The sequence below is a fragment of the Hypanus sabinus genome, chromosome 7 (assembly GCF_030144855.1).
Source record: "Hypanus sabinus isolate sHypSab1 chromosome 7, sHypSab1.hap1, whole genome shotgun sequence".
Taxonomy (NCBI): Eukaryota; Metazoa; Chordata; class Chondrichthyes; order Myliobatiformes; family Dasyatidae; genus Hypanus; species Hypanus sabinus.
The window spans coordinates 131,078,852-131,100,023 of record NC_082712.1 but is presented as its reverse complement, the minus strand read 5'-3'; the positions used below and the strand labels follow the sequence as shown (position 1 = coordinate 131,100,023).

The window sequence follows — 21,172 nt, the reverse complement described above, 5'->3', positions numbered from 1 at the left end:
CTCAGAGAATCTTATATCATTCAATCAAATTCCCCTCTTGTTCTTTCTTGAACTACTTTTAAAGTACGTACTTTTAACGTTAGATATGGTCCTTGTGGCTAAAGGGATCAGGGGTATGGAGAGAAAGCAGGTACAGGGTTCTGAGTTGGATGATCAGCCATGATCATACTGAACGGCAGTGCAGGCTCAAAGGGCTGAATGGCCTACTCCTGCACCTATTTTCTATGTTTCTGTGTACACACATTCTTCCTTAAGTATAGAGACCAACTCTGTACAAAGAACTATAAATATGGCCCCACCTAGAGAGATGCACCCTGTACAGCTGAGGCATAAACTCTGAACTTTTCTTTTAATTTCACTGACAATAAACAATGTCAATCTGATATCTTTCCTAATTATTTGCAGTACCTACATACTATCCTCTCATGAATCAGGCAGATCTCTCTGCACTCAGTGCTCTGCAATCTTTCACCATTTAGCTTGATACTATTTTTACAGTTCTTAGTTAATCCCAGACTGTAGGTTCTCCTCTTGGAATTTCTTTTTCCCTTAAAATGTATCCATTCTGTAGATTCTGAAATATCCCCTCAAATAAATGCCATTGTATCAGGTCTGTTCATCTGCTTAATCTAATTTTGCCAGTTCACTTTCTGCACTGTCTTTCATGCTTCCATATTTGCCCTTATTTAAGTTTTAAATTCTTGCCTTAGATCCATTCTTCTCTCCCTCCCACTGACAGTAAAATGTCATACACTGATTAATGCTACCTTGGGATGCCTTTAGAATGAGATCATTAATTAAACACAATTTGACTGAAATATCTCTGAATTAAAAGCCATAGTTTCCTGCAGTTCTCTGCTTTTTATCCATAAACTGCTTATCAAACAGACTTTACCCTTTCCATTTACTGGATTGCAAGCACAACAACTAGTCTTTTGTGTGGGACTTCATCAAAAATCTTCTGCAAACCCAAAAACATATCATCTGCCACAGCTAACATCCTTACCCCTGCTGGAGAAAATGTAGCTCCAGACCCACCAACGTGGTTGACTTTCAATTGTCCTCCAAAATAGCCTGGCAGCACTGCCAGTCTTGCCAATGACATTGCATCCCACAAACTGATTAATGATAAAATAATCCTCCACAGTAATTGCTTCCCAATCATTGGGGTTAAAATGTCAAACATGGTTTTGTCCTTGCACCTCTTGTTGAACAAATGTTTTCAATTCTCTACTCCTCTGACACCACCGTTTTATTGAAAAAGGATTGGAAAATTATCTTCAGTAACTCTTCAGCTTCCATCTGCATTTATCTCAGTAATCTAGGATGCATCATTCTATCAGACTTGGTGATGTTTAGTTTAAGCACTGGCAGCTCTCTAGTACCAATCTTTATCAATTTTTACTCCATTCAGTGTCTCCATTTTACTGAGACATTGGCAGCATCCCTTAAAAGTTTAATTTCAGGCATGCTTCTGCCTCCACACAAGTGTTACCTTTTCATGGTGTCAATTTCAACACAGCACGCCTGAATGAGGTATTGCAACTTCTTGTAGTTCTCAGCATGTAGCCCAGCAGGTGCAACTAATCCTGGCAGCAACTCTTCAAGAGGCATCTTGCAATGCCAGCAATACTTGAGCATTACAACTGAATAAATATGTTATGATAGGACATGGGCTGGAAGAGCTCTCTTAGGGAGGCAGAGGGATCATGACGGCTGGTGAGGAATGTGAATCCTGTTCTTTGTGTATATGAACCACATCCTCCCAAGCTATAGCCAGGTACTGCTGACAGACTTTGCCAGACTCCTCCATAAAATAAACTTTGAAGCCTGCATGATGGTTGAGCCTGTAAGCAGACAAATAACTGTGCCCACTCAGCCTGTGAACTGAAGGGGAAAAATAGATGAGTTCTTCTCTCCTTGAGTGTGGGCTTGGAGAGACCTCCCTCAAGCAACAGCAGCCAACAGATGTGAAAATAGACCAGCAGCAGCATCTTCCTACCATGGCCACTTGGCACCACGTGTGCTCATGGTCCGGAACTGCACAAAGATAGCAGTCATGGCACACAGGAGATTTATATGAGGTTGTAGAAGATCAGAGGTCTCAATCAGGCACTGCTGTTTGGGCTGTGTTCCAGCAGTAACATGCTACTTCAGTTAAAATTGGTTACTCTATGGGCAAATGACATTATAGTTTTTTCCTACAACAGAGCGACTGAATTATCCCACAGCAGACAAACTTCGTATGTTGAGCGAATTCTACATTATTTGGGGCAGTTCCACATCAAAATAGAAGGGGTAGACAATGAAAACCTCACCCAAATAATACAAAATATATTTTCCGATTGGACTCTTAGACAAGAGGAAAAGTGCCTCAGGTTTTCAACAGCATGACATTGCTTCTTTCAGACTGTGTGAATACATTTATAGCCAATATTTGTACTTCATTTTATTCAGGCTGTTACTGACTTTTATTTTAAACCTGAGGAAGTCATTTGCATGTTTTTTTAAACTTTATTTTATTCTTTATTCTTTTACTACTCAGAGAAATTACCCTGACTTTTCCCCTTGAGGGAATTACTGAGTCATTAAATCATCTCCTCTTAAAACTGCCCATTTACGGCTTTGCCTACCAATCTTTGATTCCAATTCATCCAGGCCAGATCAGTTGACATTTGATTATCAGTTGTCAGATGCTGTCAGGAACTGGGCAGGGAGAAAGGGCGAGAAGCTGTGAGGGACTGCACACCAGAAGGAGATCACAAGGTGGGGAGAAAGCAGAAGCAGATTGAAATGCAGGCTGAAAGAATGAGAAGCAAATGGAGATAAATCTGGAGAAAAATGACTGAGACAAGTGAGTGTGAATGCATTAGCAAATCAGCCACTTTAATAAAATGGCAGGTAAGTTCAAAAAAAAGGTTTCAAACTCTTTTAGCTCCTACTACCCTCGTATTCAAGTGCAAAACAATCTGATGGTAAAACTCGGTTGCACCCTGCATTCGGCTGGGTTTGCTTGGCTCCTTAAGCATTTTGGATACACACACAGACAGACAAACAGAACCTGAACTTGAGCCTTCCTACAAACTCAGCACATTTCTGATTACTGCATGGTAATCCCATTCACTGTGACCACTGACTGGAAGCTGTCCTGGACCATGTACTCAGACAAATGACAGCCTGTTCCGTGGTTTCGTCTCAACCCCTTCCCCCACCATTACCACAGCATAAAACAACAAGAATATCAAACCAGCTCCGGCCAGCTACTGAATTTCTTCTGTTAGGGTGCCACATTTGGAACTACACAAGGTTTACATTGCAAAAAATAGCTTCCACACTTCTCCCGAACAATAGAGCAACATACAGTCAGTACTCTTATGGAATTTGCCACAGTAATATCACCGCATGTCTAATGCTTAAGCTCCAAGAAATAACAAGGGAAGTTCATCAAGATGTTGCCTAGATCAGAGCTCCAGGTAGAACAAACCTGGATTACTTTCTCTGGAGCACCAGGAGGCTGAGAGATGACCTGACTGAAGCATATAAACTTATGAGAGGCACTGATAGGGGAGACAAGACCTTTCTCCAAACTGTAATGTCAATACTACAGGGTAAAGCATCCAGTAAGGGGGATAGTTTAAAGGCGATTTTGAAGGCAATTTTCTTCTAACACAGAGCCTGGAACATGCTGTCAGAAGAAGTGATGGAAACAGATACAAAAGCAATTTCTAAAAGGCATTTAGATGGGCACATGAACAAACAAGGACTGGAGAGACACAGATGATGTGCTGGCAGATGGGATTAGTTTGGACTGGCGGCATGGTTGCCACACACACCGTGGACCAAATAATTGTTCTATGTTCAATGGTCTAAAATTCTTTCTCATCTCTAATAGAAAGTTCGAAAATAATTAAATAGCTGCAGAATGCACTTTGCAACTTTATTTATAGGAAGATTGTCAGAGTGAGTTGGACAAAGTGGAAGGGAAAAATGAGAATAAGAGAGGAATGGAGGTTGGAGAAAAAAAGTGAGAAGCATAGGAAGTGGTTTCCATGGCAACGCAGCAAGATGAGAAATAGTAATGGGAAAGACAATGGGAAAGCTGACAGAGTGAGAAGGAAAGGGGGGAGGAAGGGAAAGAGAGAGGGAGGGGGAGAGAGAGAGACAGCAAGTGCAGAAATGAAAATGAAAGTTGAAGAGAAGAGAAACTGTTCTTGAACCTCGTTTGCATTATCTAAGGAAGGAGGTATAGGAGCCTTAGGACCCACACCACCAGGTTCAAGAACAGTTATTTCACCTCAACCATCAGGTTCCTGAACCAGAGTAGCTAATGTCATTCACCTCAACACTGAACCCATTCCACAACCTATAGACTCACTTTCAAGGACTCTACAACGCACCTCATCAATATTATTCATTTATTTATCATTTGTTTTTCTTTTTGCATTTGCACAGTTTGTTGTCTATTGTACCTTGATTGTTTGTCCATCTTTGTGTAGTTTCCATTTATTTTATTGTTTCTTTGTATCTACTGTGAATGCCTGCAAGAAAATAAATCCCAGGGTAGTATACAGTGACATATACATACTTTGATAATAAATTAACGTCGAACTTTGAGAAGCAGAGAATGAAATGGGGAAGGGAAAATGAGTGAAGATGTAAGGGATATTGAAATGGAGTTGAGACATGAAGTGGGGGGAGGGAGAAGAGTATATCAAAACCAAAAGTGAAAAAGCGAGCCGGCATTATAAAGGAAGATAAAGTTCTCTTTTTTAATTTAATCATTTTCCAGGATATACCAATTAAGGAAAATCCCAGGAGAAAACTAAACCATCCATGGTTAACAAAACAGGTCATAAAAATATTAAATCAAAGACTGGGACTGGGATTTTTACAAGAACCTGTACTGATAGACTAACAAGTTAATAAGGAGGAAGGAAATAGCGAACTTCCCTAAGATTTTTAATGGGTTAATTTTAAACATTATGGAAGAACTAGTCACAATCACTATCATAAAGGTCAGGAAATTAGCAAAACTGATGGGACAAAAGGCAGTCATGTCACCAGATCCTGACAGACTGCACCTAGGATTTTAATGCAAGTGGTTCCAGAGATAATGAGGCTATTGGTTGAGATTGTTCAAAATTAATTGAATTCTAGGAAGGTGCGAGTGGAGTGGAAAATTTCACTCTATTGTTCAAGGAGGGAGGAAAGCAAAGGGAATATTTATAGGTATGTTATCACCTATTATTGGCGATATGCCAGAGCCTATAATCAAGGAAGAAATAGCTAGTTATTTAGAAAACAGTGTAATCAAGCCAAGTCAACCTAGTTTTCTGAAAGGGAAAAGGCATTTGACAAATTTGCTAGAATTCACTGAGTGAAGAGTAAACAGGAGTTGAAAGAGAATGAGAATATGACCTGTACATGTGGTGTATTTAGAGTTTCAGAAGTCACTTGACAAGGTATCACGTAAAAGATGGGTTCACAAAATAAGAGCTCATGGTATCAGGGAGCTTAATTAGCTAAAGCCTAAGCTGAAGATTGGCTATCAGACTCAAGACAGAGAGACAAAATAAATGTGCTTTTTTGGGCTGGAATGGTGTAACAAGGGCCACAAGGGTTGGTTCTTAGTCCTCGATTATTTACAATTTGCATTAATGACCTACAGAAAGAGGCAGTGTGTCATCCAAATTGCCAATGCCACAATAGCAGGCAGGAGGACATGGTGTGATAAAGATATTAAGGCTCTGGAACTGGATATAGATAGGTTGAATGAGTAGGTGAAATTGAGGCAAATGGAGTTTTAGGTGTAAAAGTGTGAGGTTATGTATATTGATAAGAAGATAATTATTTAAATGAAGATAACCATGTAATTGGTTATTGTAAATTGTCCCGGTGTAGGTGGGTGGTAGAAGAATTGAGATGCTGGGGGTGGGGAGAGAACTGATAATGATGATTTGGGGAGAACGGATGGTTGCCATGGATGTAGTGGGCTAAAAAGTCTGTCCTCATGTTGTAGCACCTTATGGATTCATAAAGTGTGTAATAGGGAGAGAGGAGGAGAAATTCCTGCTAATGGACTCCACAGAACAGGAATAGTACTGGGCAGTAGCAGTGGAAGGAACTGTTTAAGTGGCAGGAGCTAAACTAACAAAACTAAACAGCTGTACTTGAGCAAGCCTCCTTACCAGTGCTCATGCTGCAGGCACAGCAAACAGAAGTAACATTTTTGCAAGAAGAAACAGAGTTTAACTTCCACTGATAAGCAAAACCTCTGGGATTTACCTGGCATTCTTGTGACCCATAACCAGAAGTAAATTGTTTCCCTAAGCAAATTCTAGTGACACTGATATCCACATAACAGGTGGAAGAAAAGCCCAGGCATTCCTTACCCAGACCTAAAGCATGTCTAGGAGAACAAAACACCTCTCCACAAAGTCTCTGAAACACCAATGGAGTATCTTGAGTATTCACTGATGAAGCAACTAACAGTTGCACAGCAAGAATGAGATCTACCTCTGAATTCTGGTTTTGCCAGAACCTGCCATCGGCATCTGTGCTTCTGATATGGTGCAGAGCTGAGTAACAAAGGAAGGGATATTAACTGCCCTTGATTTCAAAGATGTGTTCTATAAAATTCCAAGGGTCCCCCCAACACAACAGAAGCTGATCAAAGAAAAATACGGAAAAGGATCTCAATTTAAATAATTCATGGTCTCTTTAGGAGTTTCCAAAGACCCAAGAGCCAATGGAGTAGTTTTTAAGTATATTCACTGCTGCAGCATAGGAACAACTTCAGCTGATTTTCACCCAGTGAGTTGTCACCATCTGAGCAGCACACACACAACATGCTGGGGGAACTCTGCGGGCCAGGCAGCATCTATGGAAAAGAGTACAGTCAGCATTTCGGGCTGAAGCCCTTCGGCAGGACTGGGGAAAAATAGGTGATGAGTAGATTTAAAAGGTGGGGGGAAGGGGAGAGGGAAACACATGGTGACAGGCGAAACCGGGAGAGGGAGGGATGAAGTAGGGAGCTGGGAAGTTGATTGGTGAAAGAGACACAGGGCTGGAGAAGGGAGAGTCTGATAGGAGAGGGCAGAAGGTCATTGAAGAAAGAAACGCGAGGAGAAGCACCAGAGGGAGGCAATGCATAGACAAAGAGATAAGGTGAGAGAGGGAAGGGATGGGCAATTGTGAAGGGGAGGACATTACTGGAAGTTGAAATCAACGAAACTCCCTTATTATACTTCAGTTGGTAGCTATTTCACATCCACCCCAGACAGCAAGTTGTCCTTGATTAGTATCTCATTGGAGAGGTAGTGCAACTTTCCTTCACTGTGGTAGGGGACTGCTGGCCCAAATCTTCGTACTAGAGTAGTGGTCACCAACCTTTTTAAGCTCAAGATCCCCTACCTCGGCCTTAGTGAAAGGCAAGATTGACTTACTAAATCGATTAGTCACACGCATGCGAACCAGGGCAGAAAAGACCGGAAGTAAAAAAAAACCCTAACCCGGAAGCAGAGATAATGTATGAACACCAGGGGTCACCACCCTTTTTAGCACCGCAGACCGGTTTAATATTGACAATATTCTTGTGGATCGGCCGACGGGGGTGGAGGTGTTAAACACGACTGGAATACAGCAATACTCGAAGCAGGTTCCTTGTGTCCAGTCTATTCCACAATTTACTTTTCGTGGCGCTCAGCACTTAGCTGCTGAACCGCTTGCTCACATTTTTTCCACTGAAAAAACTTAGTGGGTTTGTCTTTAAGTGCAGGGTGCTTGAACTCAAGGTGCCGAAGCAGTTTTGAGGGCTTCATTGCCTCATTAGACAGCCTCCCGCCCGGCCACCTGCGGCCTTGGCCAGGTGCGGCTGTTCCCGTACTGGGGCCGCGGTGGTCGCAGTCTGGAAAGAGCGACTGACCAAGTGAGGAGTGCAACAGGGCGCCCACCCCCCTTGTAGGATCCATTGGCCAATGAAAGTTTGGCTCGAGGGATGACTTTCAGTAGATCGCAGCGAGGTAGCTGTTCTGCTAATTATGAAACCCTGAGTCTGAATTAAGTCGTCTGCGAATATTGTAGCACCGGGTTCCCCATGAACATTCAGTGTGTTAAACAGGTTCAGAGGTGGCGCCCATCTGTCTGCGCTCCTTGGTCCAGGCCGGTAGCATTGGCAATTCTCACCGGCCGCCAGAGGCCAGCCAGTGATCCCCGGCGCGAGGGTGTCACTGCGTTTAGGTGACTGATGACCTTGCGTGTATTCAACAGTGGGCGTGACAGGGAATGAGGAAAGGTGCAGCTAACTCATTGTTTCCTCGCGGCCCGGTGGTTGGGGACCATTGAAGTACACTGTAGTGCGGGGCAGAGGAGCTACATACACGAGCACTAGGCAGAAAGAACGGAACTAAAACCCTGTAACCGGGAAACAATCTCTCAACAGTATTTGTTTATTGTTTATTTTTCTTTTTTTTTGGGATCTACTGGGAAAGTCTCAAAGATCGACCAGTCGATCGCGATCAACGGGTTGGCGACCAGTACACTCGAGTCTTCTGACTAGCAGAGGTTCACAAGGGAACATGGTTTCATTCTCAGGTGCTAATTACCACTGCTTCGGGCATTTGCCTCAAGAACAAGTAGTCTTGGTTATTTTACACCGTTACATCCACAATGTGCTCAGGAAGAGACACAAAAACTTCCACTTTATTTACCGTCATTAGGATCTGGTCAGTATCTAGACAAGCTGACAATCGGAAAGAAATATGTACAATCCATAATTATACACCCTTACATCCACAATGTGCTTGAAACCCCCCCCCCCCCCACCCCAGTGAGCAGCTACTGTCTGTAACAGCAGCAGATGTGAGAAGGACTCTGCAGAGGGTTGATTCCCATAAGCAGCCTGAGCCAGACAGCATCTCAGGCCGAGTACTCAGTGTGCACAGCAGCTCACTGACCTCTTCATGAACATCGTCAACACTTCACTCATCCAGGCTCCTGTCCCCACATGACACCAAATCAGACACCATCATCCCGTACCTGAGAACTTTACACTTCCAGAAATAAAGGACTACACCCGGTGGCACTGATGCCAATCATCATGATGTGCTTTGAATCGCTGGCAATGGCACCAATCAAAGACCCCATTCCTGCCACACTAGACACTCACCAATGTTCTTACTAACAGAACCACCCTACGATAGATGCCATAGCAACTGTCATTCACCTGGCCCCAACACACCTAGAAGACAAGGGCACTAATGTCAAAATGCTGTTACTGGATTTCAGTTTGGCGTTCACCCTATTCTCTCACAGACCTTGGTGACTAACTTCCACTCCTTGGTCTAAGTACACCACTATGCAATTGGGTGTTGGATTTCCTAACGAACAGACCTCACATAGTCAGGCTGCACAACCGCTCCTCCCTCCCCATCATGCTCCACACGGGTGCCCACTCCCCCAAGGCCGTGTGCCGTACACTCTGCTCACACATGATTGCACAGCCAAACACCCGAGCAATTGCATTGTCAAGTTCACCCCAATGAAATGACAGTAGTGGGGCTCATCATCAACAGTGATGAGACAGCCTCCAGAGAGGAGGTGGAACAGCTCAAGGCCTGGTGCTTGTATCTTCTTCTTTGCATCAACAAGACAAAGGAGATGGTTATCAAGTTCTGGAGAATCCATACCACTCACTCCCTCTTTTACATCGTTGGCACAGCAGTGGAAACTGCAAGCAGTTTCAAACTCCTGGGATTGCACAATACATCCATCTCTCATGGTCCCAGAACACATCCTGCACAGTCAAGAAAGCTCACCAACACCTCCAGCTTCTGAGAAGGCTGAAGAGAGATGGGTTTTGCACATCCATAATTACGTCATTCTACAGATGCACAACTTGATAACTGCCCAATGCATCACCAGCAACAGCTTTCCCACCATCAAAGACATATTTACAGAAAAGGACCAGTAACATCATGAAGGATCCCATCCACCCTGCTCATGGACTGTTTTACCTACTCCCCTCAGGGAAGAGACTATGTAATATCCACATCAGGAACACCAGACTCAAAAACAGCTAATTTTCCCAAGCAGTAAGGCTGATCAACATCTCCACCCACCAACTCCACCACTGCTTCAGTATTTCCTAACAGTCACCTTACATACAGTCTAGTGTCACTTTGTGGATATACAATATGTATATAAGCTATCTTGAGTATTTATATCTTTTGTGGGGTTTTTTGTGCTGCATTGGATCCAGAGTAACAATTATTTTGTCTTCCTTTATACTTGTGTGCAGGAAATGACATTAAACAAATTTGAATCCTGAATCTTCAGATTCAGATTCAGATTCAGTTTATTGTCATTTAGAAACCACAAATACAATGCAGTTAAAGAATGAGACAACATTCTCCGGAATGATATCACGAAAAAACACAAAACAGACCACACAAGAAAAACCAATCCCCAATCCAGAGTCCGGAGAGGCTGCTGCGTATCGATATCGCGCTACCGTCTTAGCATGTTCCCCGGAAAGGAACTACAAACCCATCAGACAAACCTAAAGCTACAAGATCTACACAGAACCACATAGTTACATATAGTTAACATATAGTTTCAACAGTGCAGACAAAACCATAATTGATAAAAGACTAACTGACAAAGACCACATAATTATAACACATTGTTTCGACAGTGCAAAGTAATACTGTAATCTGATAAAGAGCAGTCCATGGCACAGTTTAAAAGAAAGTCTCAAAGTCCCGACAGCCTATCATCTCACGCAGACGGTAGAAGGAAGAAAAACTCTTCCTGCCATGAAGCTCCAGCGCCGCAGCTTGCCGATACAGCACTCTGGGAGCCCCAACCACAGGCAACTCCGAGTCCGTCCGAAAACTTCGAGCCTCCGATCAGCCCTCCGACACCGAGCACCATCTCTGCCGAGCGCTTTGACCCCGGCACTGGCTGCCGAGCAACAGGCAAAGCCGAGGATTCGGGGCCTTCCTCCCGGAGATTTCTCTGATTGCACAGTAGCAGCGGCAGCGAAACAGGTATTTCAAAAGTTCCACCATATGTTCCTCTGTGCTTCACACGTCCGTCTCCATCAAAACAGGATTGTACATGGCATCCTACATGATAGATTACAGATATTCATTCCAAAATGGCCGCTGCGCGCTGCGTCGCGCCGCCATCTTGCACCTGCCATCTTAAATAAATATATAAGATTGACCAGCTTGATCAAGGGAAGTCGAGTCAAGTCCATGTTGCATGTTCTTTCTCTGTGACAGATGACTTCTCTCTATTCCCACCAAACAGAGCAATCGTACTGTCACTGGGCCTACAAGAGTAAACCTTCCAGATTGATTATGGCAGGCTCAGACGCAGTGCAAAGGTGTCATTGTCTATTTTAAATGTATTTTTAATGATTGTAGGACCCTGCTGGACACTTAGGACGTAAGTACTGCTGGTTTAGTCTATCAGTGAGTTGCTTGTTGCCGGAGAAACTGAAAGGGTGAACCATGAGAACCGTGATGCCTGCAACAGACAGGTGTAGGTGCACAACGAAGGTGTGCAGTCCAACAGTGAGTGATCACCTTAGTCGCTTTTCTTGTGATCGCAAGACCTTTTGGAATGGTATGGAATTCTGGAAGTCCGACTCATTGTTTTTTTTTTGGCAAATGGTGGGGAGTTGAATGGCCTTGGTTGTAGTAAGGAGTAGGCCTCAAGCCACTATGTTGCCTGTTTTCAGCTGCCCAAGGGGAGTATCAGAGTTGGCTACTCTATCAGAGTGCCTGAGGCAGTGTGGCATGGCGTGCATGTTGGAGTTCGTGCTGCCCTCCAGTTTTCATTCAGCAGAAGACAAGCCATGTCATGTTCAATTGCAGACTGCTGCAACATTCATGGACTCAGGGACTTAGACTATATTTTGTTTGTGTGACAGTATTTTACTGTTATCTGTGTTTATTATCTTATATGTGCCTTGTGCTATGTATGACTTTTGGTACTGTGTTTTGTCCCTTGGTTGCGAGTAAATTTGTTTCATTTGGGTGCATTCATGGCTGTTCATGAATGGTTGAATGACAAATAAGCCTGAACGTGGACTAATAATGCAAACTCTGCAATTAGTTCCCCACACTTCAAGTTTTTTTTATTACCTAAAAGCCTCAAATCAAGATGATTAAGCGGTATATAATACGTAGATGGACTTCTGCACCCAAAGAATGCCTTTAATCTGTCATTAAGGACCCTCACCATTCAGGACGCCCTCTTCCCAATACTATCAGCATGGAGAAAGCATGAAGATCTACACTTTATAGTTTAGGAACTGCTTCTTCCCGTTTGCCATCAGATTAATGGTTCACAGACCCATGAACCCTACCTTGCACTATTTATTTCTTTTTGTAATTTATAGTAGTAATTTTATGCAATGCACAGTACATCTGCCTCCAAACGATGATTTCACAATGCATGCCTAAAGCAATGAGGAATTAAAATAGCCACCTATGTGATAATTAGGAGTTAATGGCCGTGGATCTCAAATAGTTAAAATCACTGATGTGCAAAGCCATTTTAATTTGATTCACCCTCCCCCAAGCCTGCTGACACCTGGCTGTTCTGGTTTGAGATGCCCTATTGTTACTCACTCAAGCTCTGTCCTGGAAGACACACAGGCCTTTTGTCCGCTTGCTGAATTTTCTAGTCACTCTGACATTGTGTCAATACACCACTTGTGAATGAGGAAAAATTGCACCATTATCAGTACCAAACAAACAAGTGTCAACGTTACCACTGCCTGCTGCACATCAGCACCATCCCCCTCCCTGACTCCAGAAAGACCAAACCTTGAACCAACTGGATGCTCATTCTGTTTAATGTGGGTTGGTCATTTGAAGTACAGGGCAAAGATAATGCAAGGGATGGCAAAGGACAACCACACTGATTAAGTGCAGGACAGACTGGAGTGCAGAAGGGGAACAGGTGGGCAATAAAATCACATCCTTTTGTACCAGATATCTTATTTGGTATCCCCGCATAAAGAGCAGTGTACACTCATTTGAGGAAGCCCGTGGGGCTGTGGGCAGCAGGCAGATTGATTCCCAGGGATCTGCCACTTTTGACTGAACCCCAGGAATAATCCAAAATTGTGGTTCCTGGTTTTTCACTCAGCTCCACCCATAAGAAAGCCTGAAATGTTCAATAAAACGATTGTTTAAAAGATACATCCTAAGACCATAAGAAATTATCATAACTGACAACAATAAGTACTTTCAAAATGTTTCCCTTGATGTTGTCAGCTGTCTATGAGCACTGTCCTCTCTCTGGTACCTCAAGATAAGAAGAGAGGTAGAAGATAAAGCCAAATGTATCAATAATCCAGTGGTGTAAAGGGAAATACAGAGGCATGAAAGACGAGCTAGCCAAAGTTGACTGGAAGGGGACATTAGCAGGCATGACAGCAGGACAGCAATCGTTGGAGTTCCTGGGAGCAATTCAGAAGGTGCAGGAAAGATACAACCCAAGGATGAAGAGGTATGCTAAAGGGAGGATAAACACTGTGGTTGACAAGGGGAGTCAAAGGCAGCATGAAAGGAAAAGAGAAGGCATATAACAAAAATTTAATTGGAAACTAGAGAATTTGGAAGCTTTTAAGAACCACCAAAAGGCAAGTAAAAAGCCATAAGGAGAGAAAAGATGCAATATGAAGGAATGATAACCAATAAAATAAAAATAAAACAAAAAAACATGTTTTTTCAGATATATAAAGAGTACAAGGGAGGTGAGAGTGGATATTGTACCACTGGAAAATGACACTGAAGAGATAGCAATGGGGGACAACGTAACAGCAGACACTCACAGTATGCCAGAGATTCGAGTGTGTCTGAGAGCAGAACTGAATATTTGCTATAACCAAGGTGAAGGTGCTTTGGAAGCTGGAAGGTCCAAAGGTAGACAAGTCACCTGGACTACACTTCATCATTCAGAAAGAGGTAGCTGAAGAGATTCTGAAGGCAATTAGTAAGGATCTTTAAAGAACCACTAGATTCTGGAATAGTTCCAGGGGACTGGAAAACTGAAAATGTCACTCCACTATTTAAGAAGGGAAGCAGGCTGAAGACAGGAAACTATAGGCCCGTTAGCCTGACTTCAGTGGTTGGGAAGATGTTGGAGTCCATTACAAGGATGGGGTTCTGGAGCACTTGGAAGTACATAATTAAATAAGCCAAAGTCAGCATAGTTTCCTTAAAGGGAAATGCTGCCTGACAAATCTGTTGGAATTCTTTGAGGAAGTTAGAAGCAGGATAGACAAAGGAGAATTGGCAGATGTTGCTTCCTTGGGTTTTCAGAAGGCCTTTTACAAGGTGCCAACATGAGGCTGCTTAACAAGATAACAGTCCATGGTATTACAGGAGAGATACTAGCATGGATAGAAGATTGGCTGACAGGCAGGAGGCAACAAGTGTGAATAAAGGGGAAGTTTGCTGGCTGCTTGCCAGTGACTATAGGTGTTCTGCAGGGTTCGTTGCTGGGACTGCTTCTTTTAATATTGTATGTCAATAATTTGGATCATTAGGGCCAAGTTTGCAGACAAGACAAAGATAGGTGCAGGGGAAGGGAGTCTTGAGGAAGCAGGGAGTCTGCAGAAGGATTTACACAGTTTGGGAGAATGGGCAGATGGAATATAGTGTAGGAAAGTGCATGGTCAAGCACTTTGGTAGAAGGGATAAAGGCATAGACTACACCTAAATGGGGAGAAAAATCAAAAATCAGGCAAGCAAAGGGACTTGGGAGTCTTTGTGCAGGATTCCCTAACGTGCAGGTTGAATCAATGGTAAAAAGGCAAATGCAATGTTAACATTCAGTTCAAGAGGACTAGTATGTAAGAGCAAGGATGTAATGCTGAGGCTTTGTAAGGCACTGGTCAGACTGCACTTGGGAGTATTGTGAGCAGTTCTGGGCCCCTTATCTAAGAAAGGATGTGTTGGTATTGGAGAGGGTCCAGAGGATGTTCACGAGAATGATTCTGTGAATGAAAGGGCTAATGTATGAGAAGCAGTTGATGGTTCTGGGCCTGTAATCAGTGGAGTTTAGAGGAATGAGGGGGGATCTCATTGAAACTTATTGAATATTGAAAGGTCTAGATAGAGTGGGTGTGTAGTAGATGTTTCCTATAGTGTGTGAGTCTAGGACAAGAGGGCACAGCCTCGGAATAGAGTGATGTCCATTTGGAACAGAGATGAGGAGGAATTTCTTTAGCCAGAGGGTGGGGAATCTATGGAATTGATTGCCACAGACGGCTGTGGAGGCCAAGCCATTTGGTATGATTAAGACAGAGTTTGATAGGTTCTTGATTTGTCAGGGTATCAAAGGTTACAGGGAAAAGGCAGGAGAATGGGATTGAGAGGGATAATTCATTTGTCCACCGTGCAACAATAACAACCACTCTAGTCATCAGTAATTTGTAGGGGCTGGACTGGTCTGTGGGTACACAGATGGCTGGAGAGGCCAATCCACACTTGAAAAGTTCTTTGTCAGCATGGACAAGAGATGGCAGCCACGTTGGGTTGGCGGTCACTGGCTTGGTCTTTCCTGGCCAGCCTACGTCTCTCTGCTGCAATTGTTCTTTCCACTTCATACAGTATGTCACTGTATCCTTATGATGGGAGGAGTGCTCAGCCCAATCCTGGGCGATATATTCCCATGTGTCTGTCAAAGGTAACACTTGCTTTGGCGATCCTGCTGATCTACTGTATGATGACATTCTGGGAGAGTGTGCTGCCAAGATATGTGAACCAGCAGGCACCAGTCAACATAGCAGAAAACACCGGACAGAACAGCATTGGCACTAAGACACAGCCCTCATGACCCTGTTTGAGATGGGGAAGGGCTCGGATGTCTCCTAATTGTTCGGAACTCTGACTTGCGAGCATCATGGAATTGCTACCCCATGGTGCTGAACTTCCTTGGGCATCCATTCTTCACCACGATCTTCCACAGATCCTCTCTGCTATCAGTGTCGAAGGCTTTGGCCAGGTTGACTTAGCAGGCGAACTGGTCAATGTTTTGCTCCTGACATTTGACTTTGTCCCTCTCAACTAATCTCCCAGGAGATTAGTGGGGAGGGAAGAATGGACAAGGGAGTCACCTGGGGAGTGACCCCTGAAGAAAGCAGGAAGTGGGGAGGAGGGAAAGACGTGCCTGGTGGTGGGATCCCGTTGGAGAGGGCGGAAGTTATGGAGAATTATGTGCTGGACGCGGAGGCTGGTGGGTTGGTAGGTGGGGACAAGAGGAATCCTACAGCTGCTGGGGAGGTAAGAGGATGGGGTGAGGCAGATGTATGCAGAATGGAAGAGATGCAGTTGAGGGCAGCATTGTTGATGGTGGAGGAAGGGAAGCCCTCCAGCAAAACAGAATACTGATTTATGATGTTGTGCTTGAACTAAAGATTGGTGGGTTTAATGCTAAGACTAAGGGAGAGTGAAACCAAAGAATATGGCTGGTTTGTGAGAAAGCATTCACAGCAAACTCAGAAAGAGCAATAGCTGTGTCATTCTGGCAGTAATTTGACAGAAGTAAGTATGGTCATGGTCAGATTTCCTTAAGGCACTGAGGAGGCCATTCAGCCAATCCAGACCATGCTGGCTCCCAGAGCAATCCCATCGATCCCACTGACTCACTTAACACATGCCAACTAAACCCCTTCTTTCTACTTCCATCTGCCTACATAAGGAACAATAAACTGTAGCCAACTAATCTAACAACCAGCAAGGCCTCAGTTTCATAGATTATCAACTTACTGTATTGGTTATGGTCTTACCAACCCCTGTATTGGTTCAGAGGCTCTGCAAATTCAAGTTTACTCCAAGGCATTATTAATAGCAACTCTGCAGAGAAATTAGAGCCTTTTATAAAAGTGTATTTTTCTGTTTTCTTTGAACATCAGTTCAAGAGTGAATAAAATTCAAGATCTGAAAAAAGACTTTGACATTCAAGATTCATTCAGCTCCTACTGCTCTCCAACTGGCATAGAGAACTGGCCACAGGGGAGGTAGCCAGATCAGATGACTATTAACAGGATCTCAAGGGTGAGGCATTAGTGCCAAGATATATGTAATGTCATCATGAATGTTCTGAGACAAAAATATGAAAGTTGGTTATTCACAAAATAGGACACAAACTTCCTAAGACTGCTGAATCTCCTTGTTGCAAATTGAATGCTTGTGAATCTGCTACAATTATGAGATTCAGTCTCACCACTACAGTACATGACTCTATTGTCTAAATAGATTCTCTCTCTCTCTCTCTCTCTCTCTCTCTCTCTCTCTCTCTCTCTCTCTCTCTCTCTCTCTCTCTCTCTCTCTCTCTCTCTCTCTCTCTCTCTCTCTCTCTCTCTCCCCCCCCCCCTCCCTCTCCCTCCCTCCCTCCCTCTCTCTCTCTCCCAGGTTACTTGAAGAAATCTCTGAAAATTCATACCACCAGAACTGATAAGTTTTATTGAATATCAAGAAGTTTCCACTGCGAGTTTCCACTATTGCCACCAGTTTTCACAAATTTAGTCAGATACTATGCAATGGAATCTAAGCTCTTGTTTGACTGCAATTTAGGATGGTCATAGGTTTCTTTGCTGATGAAAAGTTAAAATTCAGTGCAATATTTTAAATCATTAACTGCTTCTAAATTAGAAAATTATCAACAATAAATTAGAAAATGGGGTTGGTCCCCTCCAGCTCCACTGACACAGCATTCCAAAGGGGGAGGAGGATCAGCCAGAAGTCATGGTACATATTGGTACCAATAACATAGGTAGGAAAGGGGAGGAGGTCCTGAAGAGAGAACATAGGGAGTTAGGTAGAAAGCTGAAGATCAGGTCCTCCAGAATCAGAATCAGGTTTAATATCACTGGCTTTCTGTATAAGAGAGATGAGAGTGGGCCTTGGACTTCTGGAACATAATGCTGGAGAGATAATGATGTGGAACAAAGAAATGGTGCAGGAACCTCTGCATCACTCTTCACTGTCAGACTTCATGGCAGGATGGCAGAAATGCAGGGTGCCCGGAGGCAGTAAGCGGCCAGAGAGTGAGTGGGCCAGTGAAGGACTGGAGATTTGAGGCTTTGACTTGAGAGGTTTCGATGAGAAGAGGCTGAGGACGAGCTTCACTCCAACTGAGGTAAGGCCGGGTAAATTCCTTTCAAAGGAGAAAGTTTCAAAAGTTGAGGCAAGTATTGGGTAGGTCATGGCAGCTGAGATCGGCCCCGTGGTTTGTTCATCCTGCAGCATGTGGGAAATCAGGGATACTTCCAGTGTCCCTGACAACTGTGTCCAACTGCAGCTTCTGGCAGACCACATTGAGCGTCTGGAGCTGCGATTGGATTCATACTGGAGCATCCGCGATGCTGAGAAAGTCGTGAATAGCACGCTCAGTGAGTTGGCCACACCGCAGGTAAAGGCTACACAGGCAGAAAGGGAAGGGGTGGCCACTAGACAGCGTAGCAGTAGCCAGGTAGTGCAGGAATCCCCTGAGGTCATCTCCCTCCTAAACAGATAATACTGTTTTGGATACTGTTGGGGGAGGTGTCTCACCAGGGGAAGGCAGCAGCAACCAAGTTCATTGCACCAATGGGTGGCTCTGCGGCACAGGAGGGAAGGAAAAGGAGCGGGAGAGCTATAATGATAGGGGATTCGATTGTAAGGGGAATAGATAGGCGTTTCTGCAGCCGCAAACAAGACTCCAGGATGGTATGTTGCCTCCCTGGTGCAAGGGTCAAGGATGTCTCTGAGCAGCTGCAGGACATTCTGGAATGGGAGGGTGAACAGCCAGTGGTCGTGGTGCACATAGGTACCAACGATATAGGTAAAAAACGGGATGAGGTCCTACAAGGTGAATTTAGGGAGTTAGGAGATAAACTAAAAAGTAGGACCATAAAGGTAATAATCTCTGGATTACTACCAGTGCCACGTGCTAGTCAGAGTAGAAATAGGAGGATATTTCAGATGAATACGTGGCTTGAAAAATGGTGCAAGGGGGAGGGATTCAAATTTCTGGGGCATTGGAACCAGTTCTGGGGGAGGTGGGACTGGTATAAACAGGACGGTCTGCACCTGGGCTGGACTGGAACCAATGTCCAAGGGGGAGCGTTTGCTACTGCTGTTCAGGAGGCTTTAAACTAATGTGGCAGGGGATGGGAACAAGTGCAGAGAGACAGAGGGGTGTAAAATGAGGGTAGAAGCAAAAAGTAGTAAGGTGAAAAGTAAAAGTGGCATGCAGGCAAATCCAGGGCAAAAAGCAAAAAGAGCCACTTTTCAACATAATTGTATAAGGGCTAAGAGTGTTGTAAAAATGCGAGGAGCATTCATAACAAAGTGGATGAATTGAATGTGCAGATAGTTATTAATGAATATGATATAGTTGGGATCACAGAGACATGGCTCGAGGGTGACCAAGGATGGGAGCTCAACATCCAGGGATATTCAATATTCAGGACAGATAGACAGGAAAGAAAAGGAGGTGGGGTAACATTGCTGGTTAGAGAGGAGATTAACACAATAGAAAGAAAGGACATTAGCCTGAAGGATGTGGAATCGATATGGGTAGAGCTGCATAACACTAAGGGGCAGAAAATGCTGGTGGGAGTTGTGTACAGGCCACCTAACAGTAGTAGTGAGGTTGGGGATGGCATTAAACAGGAAATTAGAAATGCGTGCAATAAAGGAACGGTAGTTATAATGGGTGACTTCAATCTACATTTAAATTGGGTGAACCAAATTGGTAAGGGTGCTGAGGAAGAGGATTTCTTGGAATGTATGCGGGATGGTTCTCTGAACCAACATGTCAAGGAACCAACTAGAGAGCAGGCCATTCTACATTGGGTATTGAGCAATGAGGAAGGGTTAGTTAGCAATCTTGTTGTGCGAGGCCCCTTGGGTAAGAGTGACCATAATATGGTGGAATTCTTCATTAAGATGGAGAGTGACATAGTTAATTCAGAAACAAAGGTTCTGAACTTAAAGAAGGGTAACTTTGAAGGTATGGGACGTGAATTAGCTAAGATAGACTGGCAAATGATACTTCAAGGGTTGACAGTGGATATGCAATGGCAAGCATTTAAAGATCGCATGGATGAACTACAACAATTGCTCAACCCAGTTTGGCAAAAGAATAAACCAGGGAAGGTAGTGCACCCGTGGCTGACAAGGGAAATTAGGGATAGTATCAAGTCCAAAGAAGAAACATATGAATTAGCAGAAAAAAAGCGGCACACCTGGGGACTGGGAGAAATTCAGAGACCAGCAGAGGAGGACAAAGGGCTTAATTAGGAAAGGGAAAAAAGATTATGAGAGAAAGCTGGCAGGGAACATAAAAACTGACTGTAAAAGCTTTTATAGAATACGTGAAAAGAAAAAGATTGGTCAAGACAAATGTAGGTCCTTTACAGTCAGAAACAGGTGAATTGATCATAGGGAACAAAGACATGGCAGACCAATTGAATAACTACTTTGGTTCTGTCTTCACTAAGGAGGACATAAATAATCTTCCGGAAATAGTAAGGGACCGAGGGTCTAGTGAGATGGAGGAACTGAGGGAAATACATGTTAGTAGGAAAGTGGTGTTAGGTAAATTGAAGGGATTAAAGGCAGATAAATCCCCAGGGCCAGATGGTCTGCATCCCAGAGCACTTAAGGAAGTAGCCCAAGAAATAGTGGATGCATTAGTGATAATTTTTCAAAACTCCTTAGATTCTGGATTAGTTCCTGAGGATTGGAGGGTGCCTAATGTAACCCCACTTTTTAAAAAAAGGAGGGAGAAAGAAACCGGGGAATTATAGATCGGTTAGTCTGACATCGGTGGTGGGGAAAATGCTAGAGTCGGTTATCAAAGATGTGATAACAGCACATTTGGAAAGAGTTGAAATCATCGGACAAAGTCAGCATGGATTTGTGAAAGGAAAATCATGTCGGACGAATCTTATAGAATTTTTTTGAAGATGTAACTAGTAGAGTGGATAGGGGAGAGCCAGTGAGTGTGGTATATTTAGATTTTCAGAGAAGGCTTTTGACAAGGTCCCACACAGGAGATTAGTGTGCAAACTTAAAGCACACGGTATTGGGGGTATGGTATTGATGTGGATAGAGAATTGGTTGGCAGACAGGTAGCAAAGAGTGGGAGTAAACGGGAC

At 43.7% G+C, this 21,172-nt stretch overlaps 1 protein-coding gene across 6 annotated transcripts in view; it reads right to left on the bottom strand.

The window, feature by feature from the left end:
* Positions 1 to 21,172, bottom strand: part of myrf (myelin regulatory factor) — a 264,892-nt gene that overhangs the window by 190,694 nt on the left and 53,026 nt on the right. For 2 of the 6 annotated variants that reach the window (XM_059975657.1, XM_059975658.1), the window contains exon 2: positions 4,470 to 4,538. The exons of the other annotated variants lie outside the window; for them this stretch is intronic. In XM_059975657.1, coding sequence (XP_059831640.1) covers positions 4,470 to 4,503 — 34 coding nt within the window. In that variant the 5' untranslated portion in view covers positions 4,504 to 4,538. The remainder of the gene's footprint in view (positions 1 to 4,469; positions 4,539 to 21,172) is intronic. 6 annotated transcript variants of the gene reach the window in all.